Below are 21,702 nucleotides of genomic sequence, written 5' to 3'. Positions count from 1 at the left end.
GTTCCAAGGAGCAAGTCCAAGAACCTGTCACAGCCCTTGGCGGCACGAGAGCCCGAGGAATGCAGGCGCACGTCAGCAGCTTGCTGGCACACAGCACCGCCAGGGGAGCAGAGGTCAGCCCCGAGGGGGCTCGGTGCTCGCATGTCTCGGTACCTCGGCACCAGAAGCGGGCTCTCAGGGGACCCCCCAGAGCACCAGCACTGGACCAAGCAACTGCACGGAGCACAGCAAGCACTGCTGCTCCCTCAACCCTGAGGGAGCCTGGAGCCTGCCCCCAATGTGTTCTCTTTATACCTGCTAAATCTAAGCATCCTGAGAGGAGCTTTCAGCAGGGAGAAGTTTCCACCAGGGAGAAGGGAACTGGATTTTCTCCAGGAGGAAAATCTGTTTAAATACAGCACTTCTTAGGAGGCTCAGCACTTGTCCCAGCGAGCAGCCTGGGGATACCGAGAGGGGTCCCAGCCCTCGAGAGCACCAAGCTGTCAGAGCAGAGTGGCTTGGAGAAGCAGCAGCAGCTTCCTTCAGGGCTTGCTAGAGAGAAAAGCTGCCTTTGGTGGAAGCAGCACAGAGCCACCGCAGCCTTGCTCCCAGAGCAGCCGACCCCAGGGAGGCTGGAGCAGCCCTGCTCCCACCTCAAGGCCCACGTCACTCAACCAGAGCTGGCTTCAAACTTGGTCAGGCGAGGCTCTGTGCACCTTGCTCTACACCTGCGGGCATGGGCACGTCCTGCTGTCACCGGGGGACAGGCCCAAGCCTGCCTTTACCTCCCTCTGGCCCTTCTGGCTACAACCCTCCAAGTCCCATCACAGAAATAGGACATCAGAGGGGACAGACTCACCGCCCCATGCCATGCTAGGTGTGCTTTGCCTGCCTGGAAAAGCTTCAGTACCAGGGAGCTCCAGCAAGCCAGACGTGCTGGTCCTACAGGAGTCCCTTGGGGGGTCAGACGCTGCAGAGGGCACGGGGGCAGCTGACAAAGCCCCTGTGAGCTGCAGGCCACCACCGGGCCGGCTCCCCGCACGCCCTCCCTTCGGTAAACCAAGCAGTTACACAAACACGAGGTCCCTGCTATCCAGTTCCCAAAAGTAATCCTGGATCAGAAACAGTCCAAAAAGCCAATTTTATAAAGTACCAGTTTATTTGAGGGGAAAATAAAAACAAAAACGTAACAGTGGAAAATCCAAGAGCAATTAGACAAGAGAATCCAAGTACCCAGCGGAGCAGACACCTCTCCTGCCTTCCCCGTAGTGCTGCCCATAGGCACTGCGTGTCCTCCCCCTTCTTCCCAGTCTACAATGAGCTGTGCCTGGCTCTTAGAGCAACCCCAGAGCCTGCAGTTTCCAAGAACACACACGTACTGGGACCAAGGGAGCCAGCCTGGAGGAGAAGCCTCAGGGAAGTCCTCTCGCCCTCACATCTCAGTGCATCACCCCCTCTGCCCCGCTGCACCGGTCCCGCACCGAGAAGCGGCTGCCACCAGCTGAAGCCAAATTTCTTTGTGCTATTGCCTCTACAGATTTGGCCTCAGGCCTACAACAAAGTCCCTGTAAGGAGGCTTGAGAAGCTGGTGAGATTCCTAAAAAATATTCACAACAGTCTGGTTCTGGGCTGCCAACCCTGTTGCTCAGTTTGAGGACCCCACAGCGAAGGTGCCTTGAGCCAGAGCAGGTTCAGACAGCTGCAACAGGACAGGACCTGCACGGAGTGCTCCTGCACCGCCCTCCTCCATCGGAGACCTGGGACCTGCAGCCACCCGTTGCTCTAGGGGGACTGGCGTGACTCAGAAGAGGTAGGAGCTATGTACACAACACGTTACAGAGGACCACCACAGGAGGTCAGAGCGAGCCACCTGTGGCTCTGTGGCGACCAGAGGCAGCCTTCTGCAGGAGGTCAGTGCTTGGCCCAGGACCACCGGGGCTCCGCAGCACAGACATGCACCAAAAATCAAATTATTTTCCCTGTACTGTAAGCTCTCAATGCCTGCATCAAAGAGCAACCCCAGAACGGAGATGGGGACCTCAGCTGCACCTTAGAGGATCCAGCCTGACATCCCCTAATGCTGCCAGCCCCCGGGCGCAGCAGGGATGGGGTGGCACAGCCCTGGGCATGGCTACCAGCCCCCCAGCTGCCTTCACCAACCCACCTGCACTCTAGAACAGACACTGGACAAAGAGCAGTACAAACTAGACCCAGGCTCACAGCGAGGCTGCTGAAGAATTAACTCCAGCCTTTTCACTCTGAACTGTGTATTTCTCAGTAAAATATAATATATAGCTCTATAGGACTGATTATAATATATTACAGACTAGAAATACTCTCATCTTTTCCCTACTTCAATCATATATAATGAATCCAATTTTGCATACAGATTAATTCTAGAAGTTATTGCCTTGAATTCATAATTAAAATTCACAGAATAAAGCTTAAATAGTTTTCACAGAGACTCATTATATTAGCGTTTTACATAAAAAGGATAAAAGTTACCAGAAGAGAAGAGCAGCCATTTCAGAAACTATAAATAATTCTATTTTTAAAAGTTTAAAAAAAAAAAAAATCAAAACCTAAGTTACAAGAAAACCATAAATATCTTTACCCTCTCCAGTAGCTGCTATAGAACTAAAAAGAAATCTGTAACACACTGTAGCTAACCCTGCTGCAGTTCAGAATATGAATCATACAAAACATCTCTAGAGAAATGCCCAGCCAAAGGAAACACAAAGGGATTGAAAAAATAAATCTGAGGAAATTAAAAAAGTAGATTTTTTTTTTATTTCAAAAACAATTTCTACAAACTTTATATAAACATTAGTCTATTTTCTTTAAAATTTTGTTATAAAAACCCTACAGGCAATCCTAAAAAAAAAAGGTAAGAGAGTAAAGGCAAGGAAAGGGTGTCACCATAGCCAAGAGAAACAGGGCTGTCCTGATTTCATGGACTAACGACCCTTGCCTGGGGCCAGCAGGAAGAGACAGAAGTCTCCAGGGGAAGACATTCCCATAGGCCCTTTATGGCATTCATGGATTTTGAGCCCTATGGGCCTTTTACTCCCCGATAAGGCAACATTATCTGTAGTGTAAGAGATTCATAAATAGTTCTCCACAAAAATGCTTCACATCAACAGCCTGCTGCAAGATGTCTGTTAGCAAGGTTAATAAAAAAAAAGTCATCTTCTGTAGAAGCAGCCAATCTGAACACCACACACTGGATGCAAACACATAGTGTTTACTTCCATACAGTCTGTTTTATGTTTACATACCCTCTATAAAAACAAGCAGAAAGTTTGGCTTTTTTTTTATACTAGCTTTAGATAAAGTACACTGAGGTTTGTTGTTTTGTTTTTTCAGACTCTTTGTATTTCATTGGGCCCTTGTTAGCTGAGTGGGGTGGAAAGGGTCATATAGAAATTTTTCCCCCTCAAAGTCACTTTGAAATTCAATCCAAAAAGAACATTTGTTCAGCACGTCTCCTTGGAGGGCACAGTGTTTCCATACAGTCCATTTGTCCCTTGATGGGCACAAAGTGCTGCTGAGCTTTAAGCGTAGAACTCGTTTGTAGGGGCTTTCTTGTAGATCGGTTTCTTTCCAAGGTCGTAACTGCCTTCGTCCTTTTTCTTCATGCGATAGACTAAGAGAAGGATCAGGAAGACAGCAAACAGGAGGCCAACTGCCCCTCCTGCAATGAGGGCTGGGGAAAAAAATAAACATGGAATTAAGTCTAAACTCCTGGACAAGTCCAAACTGTCAGCTAAATTTTGAGATCTGCTTCATAAGTACAAGTTCCCAGAACTGCCTCCGGAATCAGTTCTGCCCATGTGCCTATCACCATATGTACTGACATTTTCAGCAACAGCAGATGTTACTGGAAAAAGCCACAAACTGATTTTCATCCAACCATAGAATAATCACATGCTCCACATTAACCAGTTGTGCTAATCTTCCAGTTAAGTGCAAGAAGGAACTTTCATCAAAAAGACAACCTCCCTGCTTTGGTACGGTTCCCTTTTTTCTTAGTCTCCAAGAGAGCCCTCCCACAACCCACAGTATCAACTCCAGGAAAATGGTACAGCTTTGATTGCATGCTTTATTGTTTATATATACTCACATTTATGCGTGAGCACACATAACTGAGTATTTCAATTAAACAGCAACAACTCCCCACACACACCCAGATTTTTCCCTCTCCTCACACCAAGGGTGGCCGTAAGACTTCAATCAAGTTTATCTTTTGCTGTGACACCTTCTCACTGCACTAATTCAGCTACTTTGTTAGGTGGCTTTGCAATCCAGTCTCCCGTCCCTCCTCCACGTGGAAGGATGGCTGCACGTGGGCACAACGCGCTGAGGTCTGTACTCGGACATCAGGCTAAGTGCTGGATGAAGTTTGCCTTGATATAGATCTGTCCCACATGCTGAGGGGGAGCCAGCTGCTTGGTTCTGCTCTAGACAGAGCCGCTTAGATTTGTAACAGCTGACTAGGTGCTCAAACCCCCTGGAGGAGTTGTTGGGTTCCTGGCAAGGCTCAGGAAAAGCAGGCCTTGGGCAGAGGTTAGAAGGAAAATGCCTGCATTCGATTTAGAAGTTTATGACATTGCTGATTTATGGCTAGATATGCCTCTGGCTGAGGAAGGCAGGTGCAGAGCAGCTGCCACATGACTTGTGTGGCACTTGTTTAAGCCAGCAGTCAGGTGACACGCTCAAAAACAAGCAATTTACCCCCAGCAAGGCAAGCCCTAGGCTCTCCTGCCATGTAAGGACTAGAAGGCAGAAGTGATCTGGTAGAGGCAGGCACAAAGGTAATGCAGGGAACTGCTCCTCAGAGAACAATACAAGCCATTTTGATGTACAATATTAATAATTTGTCATTAAAGTTTAAGAACAATGTGGACTATTACCTGTAAGAACTTCTGTTCTTTCAAAGATGCTGCTGTTGGCTGTGCTTGCCATGGAGATCTTGTTGGACAGGTTCTCTTCAACAGGTAAAGCTTTGTCTGGAATGATTTCATTGTCCAGCATCGTGTTTTTCTTCTCACCTTCTATCTTTCTCTCCATATCTCCAGGGATATAGTTGTCAGATATCTACAGAGAATAGACAAACCACACCCGTCAGTAAGCAGCACCCAGCCTACCTACAATTGAAAGTAGGAGGGTGTGCAGGGAAAGGAAAGTTTGCTTAGTGCATTGCAAGCATGCTGTTCCTGCTCATGCAGGTAGATTCCTCTCACTGCCACGTCTTGCAGGGGGAAGGGTATTCAGAAAGCTTCAGAGATGGGCCAGAGTAGCTACACGTTGTTTAAAAAAATATACATGCAAAGGCAATACCTACCAGAGGAGTATCCATGGTGGTCGGATATATAGCACCTTCAGAATCTGGGTAGTCTGCAGGGGGGAAAGAAGAGGACGCTAAGTTTTCCTCTAATTACAGGCTGGTTTTCCACAATTCGGACACTTCAGCAACTTCAGTCTAAATAGCACTCTTGCTCTCCTGAATACCGTTCCCTCTTATCTACTCGTGCATTCACCACTTCGTGGCTTCGATTGCACAAGATCATGAGATGTAATCTCCAGACCAACACCTCTTGCATGGGAGGGATCTTCAGCTGCATCCATTGGCCCCTGCTGCAGATTATCAGGAGTCGCTCCGCAAAGCAGGTCTGCCATAGCTTGCTAAACTAATGCCAAGGGAGGGCAAAGCTCTCACCACCCACCCCTAAAGGATAGTTTGCTAACCCTCTAGTCACCAGATCTGCCCAAACATGTCAGGTACTGATTTCAGTACTTGTTCTTTTCCATTTAGAGAACAAGTGTTCACATAAAGGGGACAAGGAGCTGCTGAAACTGGTTTGGGCAGGGAGCTTTGCATGTCACAGAGAGTTCACTTCAACATCAGTTAGTCCTTCACCTTGTTTGGCCTCAGCTAAGACACCAAACTTTAAGCCCTTTAACACTACCTCAAGATTAGAATTAAAAAAAAAATCTGCCAGAAGTTCTTTGGAGTTCAGTGGGACAGAGACCCAGCTAGCACGACGCCTTTTTGCTTGCAGTAAGGCAAGTTAGGGAGGACAGATGGAGTCTAGCCAGAGTGATTCAACATCATGGTACAACCACTTTCACTGTTCTCATCTCTGAGTGCCTACAGTCCGCACGGCTTTCTCATCTTCACCTGACACTCTGCAGTTCCCCCTGGAGCTCGAGCTGTACCCTTAGCCCATCATTCATGATTGCTGGCACTAGGAAGAATTTCAGTATCAGCCGAGGGAGATCCATTCGCCCCCTTCCCTGCTTACCTCCAGAACCAGACGTCTCATCTATATCTAACCCATCAGAAGTTGAGGGAGGTTTGAATTTGCCAATGTCTTCATCATCTGGCAGGTCTCCAGAACCAGGGTAGTCGAGCCATCGTGCATCCATGGTCTCGGTTTCTCTCACCTTAAGACAGGGGAAGAGAAGTGTTAAGTCTCAGGCAACTACTCTGAAGGGTTTTTCAAAAGGGCAGTTCAGGGCTGAACACAACAATTCCATCACAAGAACATTAAATGCTGAACTTCCTCTCCACCAAGAGCATTATCTTCACTGGCCTGGCAATAGCTGAATTCCCCTAGAATTTCTCAGAACAGAAGTGAGAGCCAGTCTGGGATGGGAATTTCCTGAGAACTGCACATTCAGGAGGTTCACCAAACAACCACAGGGTGAAAATAACACAACACAATCTTGGTCAGGAGTTCAGAGCAAGAGCACGTGGGGAAAGACAATGCCTTCAGTTTGTCAGAAAGGGGCATTTGGAGGAACTTGCTATTCTCAGAGAAAGCCTGGCACCTATATGTCAGACTTTTTTTTTTGCACAGCACAGAAGCTTCACAGCAAGGCAGCTCATTGTTTCTTGCACTGAGACCAAATCTATTTTATTACCCAAGGGTTAAAAACTGATCTGTCAGTTCAGCTGATCTGAAGTGCAATGCTGCGATGTTCAAGAGCATTCGCTATCAGCAGTAACTCGCCTGAAGGAAGAGCTTCCCCGTCTCACCTATTTAATCACACGTAAACAAACAAGTCTATAAAATGAAGCCCAGGATCCCAAGGTTTGGCAACTGCGGCTGCAGACGTTCGGGAGCAGAACAGCAGCGCAGAAGGGCAGGCTGCCCAGCCTGCACAGCAGCTAGGCCGGGAGAGCCTCGCAGAGAATCAGCTGCGTGGCCACAGTGGCAATTTCTACACCAGAGCTCATTTGCACTTGGACCTTGCCGGAGCCACAAGCGCAAACCTCCTGCCCTCACCGAGGTTGTGCAATTCCCCCAGAAGCCTCGGAGCTCTCCCAGCAGCCTGGGGCCAGGTGAGGGTGCCGCAGAGGCAGCTCGCAGTTGCCCAACAGCAGCCCGCAGATTCCAGCGCTCCCTGCCTCTGATTCCACAGCCATGAAGTCATCGGTGTGGTGGGGGACTTCACCCCTTCCCCCAGGGCAAGGAGCGCGACACAGACGACGCAGACGGACGGGTCTCATAGCTGGGAGCTAGGCTGTCACATTTTTTCATGCTGTCCCCGTAGAAATACTGGATGCACACTTCCTGGGCATCACCGTGGTTTAAGTCCTGAAGGTTTATCTACCCAGGAGTGTCTTTGTAAATAGCTGCAGCAGAACACATGCTTTTAGTCCACAGCCCTGCGCATCTGAGGGCTCTTCTTATCATGCAAGTTTATCATGAGTAACTATGGCATTACTGGGGGGAGAAGAGCAGAGACCCATGGAGCAATTAGCCCTGGGTCTCACCACCCAAGCCCGGCTGCTTTATCAGGATAGCAGCGAGCACGGGGCAGTGGGCTCTGCGCCTCCAGTGGCTCCCATCAGCTCCCCTGGTAGCCCAGGTGCGACCCTTCCTGCAGCCCCGCAGTGACACAGCCTGACGAGTTATCCCCACCTCTGATCCTACAGGTGAATGCTCACAACCCGTCATAAGCCATGAGTCAGCTTCCTCTCGGCCCTGCTCGCCGCCCAGATTTCCCTACCATTAGGGTACTGGTTTTGCCACAAACAATGCCTTGTGGTCAGAGCAAGATGCTTCTCATTTTGCATGAGGAGCAGCGGCTACTTGATGTGCTTTTCATTAGCTTATTGAGGCATCTCTGGTTTCCCCTGCAACTCTGCTGGAGGATAAGCAAATGAATAGCCGCGGGGCACGGAGCACTGGGGCCAGCTCTCCTCCCAGACCCGTCTCCTCTCCGTCCGAGCTGGCACGGAGCAATGGGAAGGGGGCTGGGGAGGAAGGACAGCTGGGAAGAAATCCCCTCGCCTCCTGGAACCAGGCGTTCCTAACATTACGCATCACTCACTCCAGGGCAAATTCATTTTGAGATATGTGAAACCCAGCCAAAGCCAGACCTGCGATGGGAACCGCTGCCAGCAGGCGGTCGCTGCTCCCACTACAGCTCACGGCGACTCCATGGAGGCGCGGGAAGGGTCGGTTCCAGTCTGCCCATGCCAAGACAGCGGGGCCGGGCAGCGCACTTGCTGCGATCCCTACAAGCGGGCTGCCAAGCCGGGGCAGACCGATGCTGGCAGGAGCACCGTGCCGAGCCGCACCCGTGCCAGCTCATGCTGCACGCTGTCATGACTCACGGCCAGCGAATGTCCCAGCGAGGGAGGCTGAAGGAAAGCCGCCTTTGGGCCACCGAGTGGCTGGACAGCAGGCTGGCCTTATCAGATCAGCCCAGGCATGAGCAGCGCCATGGCAGCCAGCCACGGCGATTAGTACATACTGTGGAACGCACCAGGTTCAGCTATCAGAAAGCCCTATTTACATCAGGACAGACAGTGTTTACAAGCCAGAGGACATAACAAGGAAATTACTGACTCACAAGCGTAAATAAGATTATATGGGAGCGTTCCCTGAACTCACTCTTCATCATCCTCTTGAGCAAGGACAGGGAAATTCCTGGAAGCCAGGAGAGCTCCTCGAGCCTTGCAGAAAGCTTTTCTTGTGGGCAGCGAGGCTTGTTTTTTAACAGATTCATCTGCCAGCTTCTCCCCGAAGCACAGGGAAGTTAGAGGGCTGCCGGGCATCTCCATATCTGCCCTCTAGGTTCCAGGACACGCTCTCCCAGGGAGCAGGCTCCTTCCAGGAGCTGGGCCCTGGGCAGCCGGGAGCGCTCCGGCCGGGAACAGTTAACAGCCGAGTGCCCTGCTCTCAGGGCAGGTCTGCAGCAGGCACATTCCTAGCATGCACACCTGTGAGAGGGCACTTTCCCAGGCTTAAAAGCAAAGGCTCAGGGCTTCCTGAGTGCCACAAACAGCTCCCTGCAGAACTGCTCATCCCAAGGAAGGCTCAGTCCTTGCCGCAGCCATGACAGCAGGCTGAGAGACACCACAGGCAGGTGCCGCTGCTCCCTCTGGGCTGGCAGGCCACGGCCAAGAGGAAAAAGCTACGAGACAGCAGCACAGCACCAGGCAGCCCTTGCCAAGTCGTCTCTGGCCACGTCCAGCTTAACACCCTCCACAACTGCCAGCTGGAGGAGGGCACCCGCTGCTCAGAGCCTGCTTTCTGCCACCTGTTATCCCACACTGGAGCCGGGCCAGGGACTTGCTGGGAGAGGCAGACTGGACGGCTGCGCCACCCCACCTTGCCCTGGCAGCTGAAGTCGAGCCCTGCTATTAATATGCTCCTTTCCAGGAGAGGTCTGCACAGAAAACTACCATTTCTGCTGCTTCCAGGATTTCTTCCTCATGCTAAGCAGCTTTGATCCCCAGCAAGCACCGAGGGGGATTAACCAGTGTGCCGGGGATGGAGCAGAAGCTTTCCCTTCCTGCCAGTGGCAAAAATTAAGAGCCTATTCCCTGCTGGACAAGCAGCACGTCAGGCACGTGAGCTATGAGTGCCATTCCTGGAAAAGCTGGGCACAGAGGTCTCACGTGAGCCCCAGACAGGCTGTGGGTGAGGCTGGACACGGCTTGCCCTGCTCCTGCCCTACAGCACAGGAGTCACAGCCAGCACCCCGAGCAGGGCGCAGGCTGCCTCAGCCCCAGCCCCAGCCCACCCCACTCCATCCCACGCTCCCGGGCCCAGTGTATCGCCAGGCTCTTCTGAGAGCAGGAGCATCTATTCACCAAGGCAGCGAGCAAAGGGCCTGGCCGACGTGCGAGTTTCCCCAGCTGCTGGCTAGTTCTGGGAAATACCAGACCCAGGCAGCTCACCTACCCCAGCCCACACATCCTCACCGCAGCTTTTGCAAACCCCATCAGAAAGAAAAACAAATTATGTTCTGGAGAAGGGACAAAGCTTTTCAGACATGGGATTTGCTTTTGTGGCCACTGCCTCCGATCAACCACGCCAAAGTTCGCTAAAGGCTTCTTTCGAGGGCTGTAGCCAGCGAGCAGCAGAGGAGTCAGACCTGCAGAGACTCCGGCACCTGAAGTGCAGGGCGCTCTTTATCTCCTTTTACGACTCCGTAATGGGGAGCTGAGCTCTGTGCGTCTCCCTTCCCAGCACTGTGTACACAAGTCTAGGAGTAAACAGGAGCAAGGTGAAAGTCAACCCTTCCTAGACAAAAGCAGGTGGACCTGGGCCAGCCTGGGAGGTGGCAGAAGTGGCAGAGGTGCAGATCTGTTAACTCTTTATAGCCTGCAGGGACAGATAACATAAGTAGCTCCTGCAGCTTTTGTTTGGTGCTCTGTATGGACAGCTGTATGGATCACCTCGTTTCACTGCGGTGACCAGGGTTGAAGGACGGGGTCTCAGACCCCCAAATAAATCCATGACGTGAGCCCAGGTGCACTGAGGAATGTGCCACAGTCAGGACTGGGGCTCCAGTCAAGCAGATCCAAGGAAAATTCCTGTGCTGAGGGGAGACAGCCACAGAAGGAGGGACATCGGGGTATGTATGTGCTCTTGGGAAGTCTCTAGGCAAAGTTTTCCCATTCCCTGTCACTAAGGAGCTCGCTGGACACCACAGCGTGCCTTGCTGTCGGGTGCTCGGGTGAAGCTGTCGGGACTCTCCTGGGTGCCGATTTGGGCGTTTGTTCCGATTGCCCCCTGCCCCACCCAGAAACCCCAGCTGAGCAGTATCACACAGACAGACCCCTTTCCCAGCCCCGTGCTGTCATGAGCTGCTGCCCACCCGGCTTTCCCGCAGCGCTGCCCACATTTTTGGCCAAAGAGCACCGAGCCTGGTGGGGCCTTCCCAGTGCGGGGAGGCGAAAACTCTGCAAACCACCCGGCCTGAGTCGGGGGATTTCCATACAGCTCACTTCCACCGCGCTCTTGCAGAAGCTCAGAGACAGAACCAGGAAGGTTTTAAGCTCATGCAAAGCACGCAGAGGAGCAGAGCTCGCCTCACAGCCCCAGCACGGCCAAGCCTGCCCTCTGAAACCGGGGGGGGGCGAGGAGCCGCGCGGGTCAGCTCAGCAAAGCTGCCCCCCGCGGGAGGGAGGCCTGTAGAGAGGTGACAGGCGAAGACAGCTCTATCCTCCCACCTTACAGCCCTTACAAGTAAAGCTATTAGGAGTGGCAGGAGCTTCCCGCAGAGCCAACTCCTGCCGCAGCAGAAAGAGAAGGGCCTACACTTTCCCTCAAGCCACCCTTGACTCCCTCCCCAGGGAGGGAAAACCGAAGTTTCAATCACTTCTGTACTGAGAGCAAAACAAATACCATTATTTCAACCTAGGTCGCACCTAACTCCTTCAGCACTCGTGCTAACTCCTTGTGCCCGTGCCTGGAGGGTACCGATCTACCTCTGGTCACGCTGTCCCATGTAGCACAGCGCACACGGCCCGCAGTGCCCTCTGTGCCAAGGGACAGAAGGTAAGGCACGCAGGCATACGTGTGTGTTTTGTTCCACGACAGGCTCACCCCCAGGCTCACAGACGCAGTTAAATACCACTGTGCCTACGCTCAACTCTTTTTAAGCAGTCCTGGAGCAGGCCCACAGGCTCAGCCCATCTTCCCACTAAGTCACCCTACACGTGCACCCCATCACAGCGAGCTGCAAAGATGAGCCCACAACGTCTCTGAGAAAATCAGAGACAAGCACAGGCCAGTGCATTCAGAAAAGGCTTTATATTTTATATATATATTTTTATGTACATGCATATACATAATTGTGCTTGGTAATAGAGTCCAGGAGCAGCGACTCGCTCAGTAAGACAGAACAAGAGGAACGCAGGGGCTGACAGAGCGCCACTCGCTCAAGGTCATTACGGGAAGCATCCCCAGTCCCTGTCCAAGCAGGTATCCGTCTCCCTGCAGCCACAAAACCAGTCCTGTGTGCTCGAATCCGGCGGGCCACGTGCTCCATGGGGGCAGGTACAGCAGCACGTGGCCAGCGCTAAGCACAGCCCCAGCGCGGGTCACCCCCCTCCTGCACGTCCCCCCGGGATCCTGTAAGCCGTGTCGCAGCAAGCAGCAATCCTGGGGGCTCATGCGGCAGCGGAGTCATAATCCCTGTGACAATGACGCCGTAATCCCGGGCTCGGCGGTGTGACCCGCTCCCACGGGGCGATCCCTCCGCTGCAGCAGGGATGAATCCCTCCCAGGCTCTGCAGGCACTGGGGAGCTTGCTCAAAATAAGCTTCCCTGCACTTACCCAGGCAAACCTCGGCTACCTCTTAACTGACATGCGTTTGCCGACACGCGGCCTGCTCTCTTCAGGCCACGCTGCACGCTTGTGCCTTTCAGGCCGTGCTGGAGCAGCAAACAGGAGGAGGATGGATAGATTACACAGGAATGGATTCTGGTTTAACTGCTCTTGCCTGATTATCAACCAAGAGCAAAGCCGTGAAGATCCCCGTCCTCTGCCAGACAGGCACATGCTGGGATCTGTTTACTGCAACGGTGGCAAAATAGGTGCTCTAAGTAAATACTCAGCGCCCAGCTCCATGCACCAGAGTGGGGAGGAGATGACTGCTTGCCCCTCCAGCTAGACTAGATAAAGCTCAGCAGGCAGTTGCAGATGGCTGCGTGTCAATCACTTGCCCCGAAGCAAATAAAGATAAGGTTCAGAGGAAAACTGCAGGAGGGAAAAGCAGGAGCTCTCATGTGACTTGAGGAGGAAAACAACCACAGCAGAGCCATGGCGAGCCCCTGAAAGGTACTCCCGGTCAGGGACAGGAATTCAGAGTTCAAAGGTTGTTGTGTTTTTTTTTTTTTTCTTAAATGCTAGCTACAAATCTTATCATAAGTAGTTCAGATACTTCACTACCAAGGGCTTAGCTCAGAAGTAGGAGAAATCTGTTCAAGGTCAGAAGGGGGATTCGGTTTTGAGGGTTAAGACTCACTCTGAGTTGTCTACTCTAACCCGGGAAGCTCCTCTTGTATCTCTGCCTGGGGATGGGGGGGATAAATAAATAAGGATATAAAGGCCACAGCAAGGCAGCTCGTCCATCAGGGATGACTTCTCATGCTGCTACTTCACGCTTGGAATACTTCACATATCACCTTTCTCCCTCACCCAAGGGCAGTGAGGGCACGCCTCGCTCTTCCTAGAAGACGACGATACCCCGATATTTCCCAACACACACACGAGCAGAATTTCCACTTGGCAAGAAACGCACAACGTGCATTTTCAGGATCTTTATTCTCCCTCGTGCCAGAGCGTTAGCGAGATTAAGGCTGGCAGACACCAACTTCAAAGGCTCAGAAGCACGGTGCCTTTCCTAGCCGGCTCGCCGGGCAGCTAATCGCAGCTTGTTTGTGTGATCAAGATTCCTAGTGCTGCGCCCTACAAAAGCCTCCCTTCCCACAAGCCATTTTAATCTAATCAGAAGTAGTAGCCCAACGATTTAGGCTTAGCCCAGGCTGCTGAGCGCTGCCAGCAGTTACACTATGTAGAGCTTTGCTTTTGGCAAAGCCACCAGTGAAAGCTATCAGTATGGAAGCACTCAAGATGAAGTACTCGTGCCACTACACTATCAGACTATACCTACGTAAGAATTTATATAAACAATAGATGCAACAGCAGGGATTTTCCCCTAGCTAGCTACCACTGTAAAGACGGAATTTCTAGTGCCTGGGATTTTGGTTGTGTCTTTTTTTTTTTTTTTTTTTAAAAGTATTCTTGAATGTGCAGAGCTTGCCCCAGCTTGGGACCATCAAGCAGCCCCAGCGTGTGCTATTGCAGACCACGCAGCAGCGTTACAAAGTCCTGTCCTTCCCCCAGAGCTCCGGACTCCAGGCCAGATCTCCTCCCCCCTCTGAGCAGAGGGCAGGAAGCTGGCAGCAGTTTTCCAGCACTCCCTGACCACTTCTCTGCGCCCTCACTGCCGCAGCCAGGAGCAGAGGGACCGAGTTATTGTTTTGCTCACTCCTTCCTTGGCTCTGCAGAGCCTGCGCTGGGCCAGGCTAGCAAGTCATTTAGTAACCAAGGCATGGTACCAGCCTCTCGTACTCAGCCTCAGGAAACTTGGAATTAGCGCCAAGAACAGCTCACACATAAACAGACTCCTGCTCCAGAGTCGGCCCCGCCGCGCGCCGTGGACTTGCAATAAATATTTATCTCGCTGGGAACACAGTCTTCCAAGCAAAAGCTCCTGACATCAGTAAGGATGATATGTATTTCCAGTTGAGGGGGGGATAGCTAGAAGCTGCTCTGTTCTTAGACGGGGACACCAGCCTCCAAAAGCTCAGCAGCCCTCCTTGTGCCACATGGGTCAGGATCCGTCCCTGCCCCGTGGGAGCCCAGCTCAGCGTGGCAGCACCCATCACACCAGGCGTGCGCACCGTCAGGAGCAGAGCCAGACCCGAGATCATCGAGACTTCTGGCCGCTGCGCACCTGGGACTGTTTTGCTGCAAGTCCAAGGCAGGCACTTTCCCAGTGCGGTCATTAATGTGCATTAACAGCTCTTTTTATTGCTGCAGTTTGACTGTAACTGCAGCTAAAGGGCAGGAGGCAGGGTTAGCCTCCCAGCAAGGTAAACAAGGAACGGCCGTAGTGCTGTCTTTGGGGTTTTAGAAGAGACAGGCAGCACAGTTTTAGTTGCACTGGGACGGAGACACCTTTTCCCCCTCAGCAGCTAAGGCACAGCAACATGAAAAGAAATCCTTCCCAAGGCACAACTTGCTTTGACCGACAGATTGCAATTTGTTTAAGCAAGAAGAAACCTCGTTTTTGCTACACAACACGAGCTGCTTGGGTAACAGGACTACGTGCCTAGCAGTCTCCTTCCCACCCCAAGGAGTGTCTCACCAAGGTTTTAATTAACTGCTTTGATTTTTAAGTTATCCCAGTTATTTGTCTAACAAGAGCCACTTGATGTTTTGTGAGCAGAGTCTCAGCCTCAAAGGACTTGAGGATAAAACTGACAAGAGCAGATATTTCCAGCAAAACAAAATAAGACTTTTACAAGAAGGGTATTTTTGAAGTCAGCCAACCTTTAGAAATCGAGAGGGACTTAGCTGTGTCTTGCGTGTTTCCCCCTCCTACGCTGACATTTTCTCCAGATTCAGGATTAGGTATTTAGCCTCCCCTTTATGACTTTCCACTCCTTTGCCCTGCTATGAACACTTTCAATTGCTCCAGATAACACCGCGCTTTTCCTCTGTCCCCGCGCAATTCTCGTTTCCAGCAGTATCTGCCTGAAGAGGCAGCACCCCCGGAGCTGCCAGAGCAGGTTAGCAGCTGCTCGAGGCGAGGCAGTTTTCTCATAAACCTCTGCCACTGGCAGCAAGGAGACGGCAGGGACCAACAGCTTTTTACCCACCACGGACACAAACCGAGGTGGATGAGACCGGCGGCGGCGGTTAGGGCACAGCCTGCTGAGGAGCAGCACTGACCCCGCATTCGCCCCTTTCCTTCCCCCCGTAAGAAGAGACCCGGGGCTGCAGGCGGTGCCAAGCACATCTGAGTCACGGCTGCGAGGCCGGGGGCAGAGCCGTTACTCAGATGGTGACAGCAGTCTCGGGGAGCTGCTACGCCAGGCGAGTGCCAGAAACCCTGAGTCAGACTGCTGCTGCGGGGCTGACGGCCACGCACAGCAGACCTGGTCGGACAGAAGCCTTTACTGGGCAACCGAGTGCGTGCTCAGAGACAAAAAGTCCCACGTAATCCAAAAGCGCAGCCCTAACAGCTCATTAACGTAGGAGTTCCTGTAGCCCCTCCGTGCAGGAGCTCGTTACAACCCTTTAACCAGGCTGCCCTGTCTGTTCGGAGCCACCAAGCCAAGCCTCCTCACAAGAGTCTCACTCTAGTGCAAATCATTTGAATCCTTAATCTGAAGCGTTTGCATTCCACCCAGTCTCAACAAACAGCCACACACGCTCCACAACAGCAGCCCAGAGGTCAAACGTGTGCCGGGTTCATCCAGTTTTGTAGTGCTGCAGCTACAGCAGCTTCCAGCTTGAGGCTGCAAAAGCAGCAGGACCCTCCTGTTGTTGTAGGGCATAAAGGAACAAGCTGTGCCGAGCAGCGAATGCAGCTGCAAGGATTTAAGAGCAAGCCAAAGAGGCGAAATGTTAACTCAGGAGCAAAGAAGTGTTTTGGAGGATGGATGCTCCATGTTGTCTAGCTGAAGTGATGACAGGGGAGTTGTGATCAGCGAGCCAGCACGTTTCCAGAGTATTTACCAGCAACAGCCTGAAGGTAAGGGAAAAATAGCTGCGGGAACTGTGCTGAAGTTTGCATGCTGAGCAACCAGCCGGACTCCCTCCTTCCTCTCCATTATCGCTTGAAGCCAGGCGAGCAGCCTCTAGCCTCGTGGTGGAAGCAGGACAAGCGTGTCAGGAAGGCAACAGCCACCCAGAGCACCAAGGCAAAGGGGACGTCAGGCTCCACTTCAGGCATTTTGAGAAGAGCAGGGACTGGTCTCCTGACCCCAAACATCCAGGCAGCGCAAGGCAACAGCAAAGTCATTAACACAGGCTCGGAGAGGAGGGGAGAGGTGAAGACATAGGAAAAAACATTTCCACAGTTGTTGGACTGCATACAGGCGTTTGCAGGACCTTGAAGTGCCAAGGCCTTGGAGACAACAGCAGGAGGGGCAGGAAAGAGCAATCCCGTTGCCTAACAGCCTTAACTTCCTAGAATGAACGAGCCTCTGGTATCATCAGGTCTCTGAAAGTCCCAAGTTCAGCCCCAAGCTGCCTCTTGTGCAAACTGTTTGGAAACCAGAACCCTAAGAAAGATCTCCCCAGCACGGGAGCCAGCAGGCACGTGGGGCAGGGGCAGCAGCACCCCAAGTTCTGTGGGGTCACTGCTCCCACCCACATGCACCCCTCCGTGCCCGCTTTGCTCGGTGGGGTACGAGGTGCTGGAGAGGCCACTGCTTCCCACGCGTTACAGGCACCGCACCGTGACAGCCAGCTCTGGGGTCGAGTACCCAAAGCCACGGGCTCCCCTTCAGGAGCAAGGGACATCTCCTCAGACTTGCTGCTCGGTGTTTTAGGGAGGCCGGGATTTGTTGCAGACGTTCAGCTGCCCCCTGGGTTTGCCAAGTCGGGAGGCAGAGTAAGACGCTGATCGCTGCGTCTTGATGTGATTGGGAGGGACAGATGAGAAACTGGGCAAAGAGCAGAAAGAACAGGCCTCGGGGATCGATGGCAGCAGGACGAGCCCAACCGGTTCTCACATTAATAACGCTGCACTACTTTCCTAACACGGCTATCCTCAGCAAGACACCAGCTTTGCCAATCAGGCAGCCTCCGAGCGTGATTGCTGCTAACCAGCAGGCAGAGCCCACGGACAGCTCAAAGCCTCCCCCCTCTCCCCGAAGGCTCCTCAGCTTTGGGGATGGATTTCTGCTTGCCTGCACTGCTGGGGATGCACAAACACAGCACGGTGCTGGGGGGAAACTCTCTGCTCACTTCAGGGCAGCGAAGCAGGACTGCTGCATCCAGCTCGCGGCCCGTTAGCGCTGCTGAGGACCTGCTGAGCTCGGGGCAGTCACAGCCAGGAGCAGCCCAAGCCTCCAGCAGGCAGAGACATCCCTCTGACGCCGAGGAATACCTGCTGCCTGTGCTGCCAGAGGCCAGCGAGGTGCTAGAGGTGCAGGCAGAGCTCTGCAGTTCCACGCTGCCCCTCCTCAACTCCACTGATCCCACATTTTAGCTACACCGGGGGCTTTCTGCCCGTCCCCAGCCACAAGCCCTTATAGCACCTCCTGTGGGAACCCCTTACTGGCCCCGCACAGCCCTGGCTTCCTGCGGCACTGGATGGAGAGGGCTGGGGACCGCCGGGGGACGGCAGGCTCCAGCCCCAACCTCCCCCAGGGCACGGGGACGAGGCGGTGCTCTCGCGCCAAGCCACACCGCGGGTGTAACGCAAGCCACCCCCAGCCCGGGCGCAGACGTCACGCGTCGGCACCCCGCTAATATCCCCCACCCTCTTACACAGCCCGGATTGCTTCACGCGGAGAAATCCCGTCCGCGCTGAAGAGGGGAAAGGAGCCAAGGCGTTTTTGTTTGTACAGGCTCGGGGAAATATTCGAGCACCAAATCGCTCTCAAAAGCCGTGCTCTTACATAAGCGCGAGAAACACAATCCCCGTCTTGTGAAGGAACGGCTACCTGTCTTCACCCCGCCCGCACGGAGGAGCTGGGAGCCGCGCGCTGTGCAGCCCTGCACGTTTTGGCAGGGCTATAAAAAAATAAAAAAAAAATGAGGGGAGGAGCACCCGCAGAGCTCTGCCAGATACTGTGTCATCCCATCTCCTCCTCAGCAGTCCGTAGCCTGATTTGTTTGGATAGGGCTCTGTAGTAGGTTAGTATTACCGCTCAGGCGCACGGCTTGCCTTACGTAGCTGGGAAGACACTGACAAACACTCCGCACGGGCTGCGCGCAAGGGTTTACAGAACCCATCTGTTGGAAAGCCGTCGTCTTTGCAGAAATCCGATGCTTGCAGTCCACTCGGCTCCCCAGGGGCACCCAGTTGCATTTCATACCAAACATGGGCAGCGCAACTTCCAGATGCTGTCTGCCCCAAAGGTCTGCCCCGCCGGCTCGGGCCACTTCTCGGACGAGCAATTCACAAACTTAACAGCGGGGAGAGAGACGCTAGGCTAGGGCGGATTTGGGCTTGCTGGTCTGGGCAGAGCGGGGCAGCCAAGCTCTACAGACGCCCTCTGCGGGAGTTTCCCACCCCACAGCCCCCTGCCCCTGTCGGGGAGCACAGCACAGCACAGCAGCGCTGACCTGCCCGCACGGACAGCCTTCTGTCCGAAATACCCGACGGGGATAACCAAACCTAGCTTTGAGATCCTCGCGGTTACCTCAGGCTCAGCAGCTCCCTCAGACCAGCAGAGGAACCTGCCCTGACCGCACCACCAGCGAGGCGTCACGGGCACCCAAACCCAGACACCGGGGAGGCAGAATCCCCAAACCTCCGCCTCGCCGGGGAGGTCACGCACGTGCCCGACTCGAAGCATCCCAACTCTTTCACCTCGTCGGATTTACGCCCTTCCGAAACCAGCCGGGCCCCCTTTCCCTCCCCCGTTGGAGGCGAGGAGGGTCCGACCCCCCGAGGAACCGGCACGACCCCGCTCCGGCGAGGCAGGACAGCGCGCCCGGACACCGCAGCGCGCTGCGCGCCCCCGACCCACCGGACACCGGCGATAAAAGAGGGGTGCAGGGGCTCGGCCCCGCGCCCAGCAGCCCCCCGCTGCCCTGGCTGCGCCGGACCCGGCTCGGGGAGGGCGAGGGGGAGAGGCTGAGCGGGGAAGGGAGGCGGACGGCACCCGGCGGAGCCCCGCGGGGCCGGCACTCACCGACTCGGCGGCGGCGGAGGCCAGGAGGAGGCCGAGCAGGAGGAGGGCGACGCGGGGCAGAGGCATGGCGAGGCCGGGCCGGGCTGAGCCGGGCTGAGCTAGGCTGAGCTGTGCTGGGCTGAGCTGGGCTCGGCTGTGCTCGGCTGAGCTGAGCGGCGAGGCTGTGCGCGCTCCCCGGCGCCGCGCCGCTTATAGCGGCCGGGCAGCCTGCGGGGCGGGGCGCTGCGGGGGGGGGGGCACGGGCGGCTCGGCGGGGGGGTCGGGCACGGGGAGCCCGGAGGGGTTGGGGGGGGAAGGGGGAAGGAAAAGGGGGGGAAGGGGGGAAAAAAGGAGGGGGGAGAAAGGGAAATGAAGGGGGGGGAGGGAAAAGGGGGGGAAGGGAAAAAGAAGGGGGGGAGAAAGGGAAATGAGGGGGGGGAGGAAAAAAGGGAGAGAAAAGGAAAAGGGAGGGGGAGGAATGGAAATGAACGGGGGGAGAAAGGAAAAAAGGGGGGGGAGGGGAAAAGGAAAAAGGGGAGAAAGGGGAAGGGAAAAGGAAAAGGGGGGAAGGGAAAAGGAAAAGGGGGGAAGGGAAAAGGAAAAAGGGGGAAAGGGGAAAGGAAAAGGGGGGGAGGGAAAAGGAAAAGGGGGGTAGGGAAAAGGAAAAGGGGAAGGGAAAAGGAAGTGGGGGGAGAAAGGGAAAGGAAGGAGGGGCAGGAAAAAAGGGTGAGAAAAGGAAAAGGGAGGGGGAGGAATAGAAATTAAGCGGGGAGAAGGGAAAAAAGGGAGGGAAAAAGGGGAAAAGGAAAAAGGGGGAGAAAGGGGAAGGGAAATGGAAAAGGGGGGAAGGGAAAAGGAAAAAGGGCGAGAAAAGGGAAGGGAAAAGGAAAAGGGGGAAGGGAAAAAGAAAAGGGGGGAGAAATGGAAATGAAGGGGAGAGTGAAAAAAGGGGGGGGAGAAAGGCAAAAGGAAAAGGGAGGGGGAGAAAGGAAAAAAGGGGAAGGGAAAAAAAAGGCAGAAGGGAAAAGGAAAAGGGGAGGGGAGAAAAGGAAAAAGAAAATGGGGGGAGAGAAAGGGAAAAGGAGGGGGAAAGCAAACACACGGTATTTGTTCTCGTTTTCGCAGCATTCCACAAGTGACAGTGTTACATTTCCAGAAAGCCGAGCGGGACTTTCTGTTTGAGTCTCTGCCACCGCTGCGGTTATCGGGCGGCGTGTTACATCACGCAGTCCTTTTTGGAGACAGAAAATGAAACCGCTCCATCTATTTTCTGTGTAAGCAGCATGTGCAAAAAAACCCGGGTAGCTAAAAAAAAAAAAAAAAAAACACGACAGCAGAGTTTAACTATTTCAGGTTTTTCTTGCCATTAATTACTTTGCCTGATGATGGGTATTTGGTTGTGTTTGTTGACGGCATCAGTTCCTGCCCTGTAACAGCCTGGGGTGCACCTGAACTACCATCCTGGCATGCCCTTTGTCCCTTGTTCACACTGCAGGTCACCCTGGATTGCACTTTTTTTATTTTATTTTATAGAGAATACAATATATTCTTAACGAGGAAGCAATGCCCAGACTACAAAGCGCATGTGCCACGACCCCATCAGCCTATTATGGATCCAAACTCTGCTAGATCTGGTTCTCAGCCCGCTCCACCGCTCCTGTGCTGCCCCATGAGACCTTGTGGCCTCCCCGTCCCATGTTTACACGCTGACCCTCAAAGCAAAGACATCTCTCAGGTGAAGCAGCCTTCCCAACTGCCTTTGGGAAGAAATATATACGGAGGGTGCGAGCTGAGGCCACGAGGTCTCGTCGTGTTGTGTTAGGACTGTACCTGCACGGTGACTTTGCTGGCAGGAGACCGTCCTTGCAGCACTGTCCTGAATTGGCTGCGGGGCCGGTTCCATATGAACTGACAAGGAGCGCTGCTCTGAGCTTGCAAACATAAAATCTGAAGACGGCACACAGCCAGGTAGGGGCAGGAACCGACCTGGAGGCGGGGATGGAGTTTCCTGTAGTAACTGCCCCCCTGTGCTCAGGACAGCGATTTA

At 53.7% G+C, this 21,702-nt stretch overlaps 1 protein-coding gene across 1 annotated transcript; it reads right to left on the bottom strand.

The window, feature by feature from the left end:
• Positions 1-1,119: 1,119 nt before the first annotated feature.
• SDC4 (syndecan 4) lies at positions 1,120-19,859 on the bottom strand. Its single transcript, XM_080557749.1, has 5 exons — positions 19,677-19,859; positions 6,285-6,426; positions 5,324-5,376; positions 4,893-5,076; positions 1,120-3,685 (listed from the first exon to the last, which is right to left on the bottom strand). The coding sequence occupies exons 1-5, from the start codon at positions 19,740-19,742 to the stop codon at positions 3,534-3,536; spliced, it is 597 nt and encodes a 198-aa protein (XP_080413875.1). The 5' UTR covers positions 19,743-19,859; the 3' UTR covers positions 1,120-3,533.
• Positions 19,860-21,702: the final 1,843 nt, after the last annotated feature.

This window comes from Anser brachyrhynchus (assembly GCF_964034855.1).
Source record: "Anser brachyrhynchus genome assembly, chromosome: 16".
Classification (NCBI taxonomy): Eukaryota; Metazoa; Chordata; class Aves; order Anseriformes; family Anatidae; genus Anser; species Anser brachyrhynchus.
This window is presented reverse-complemented; position numbering and strand designations above follow the sequence as displayed.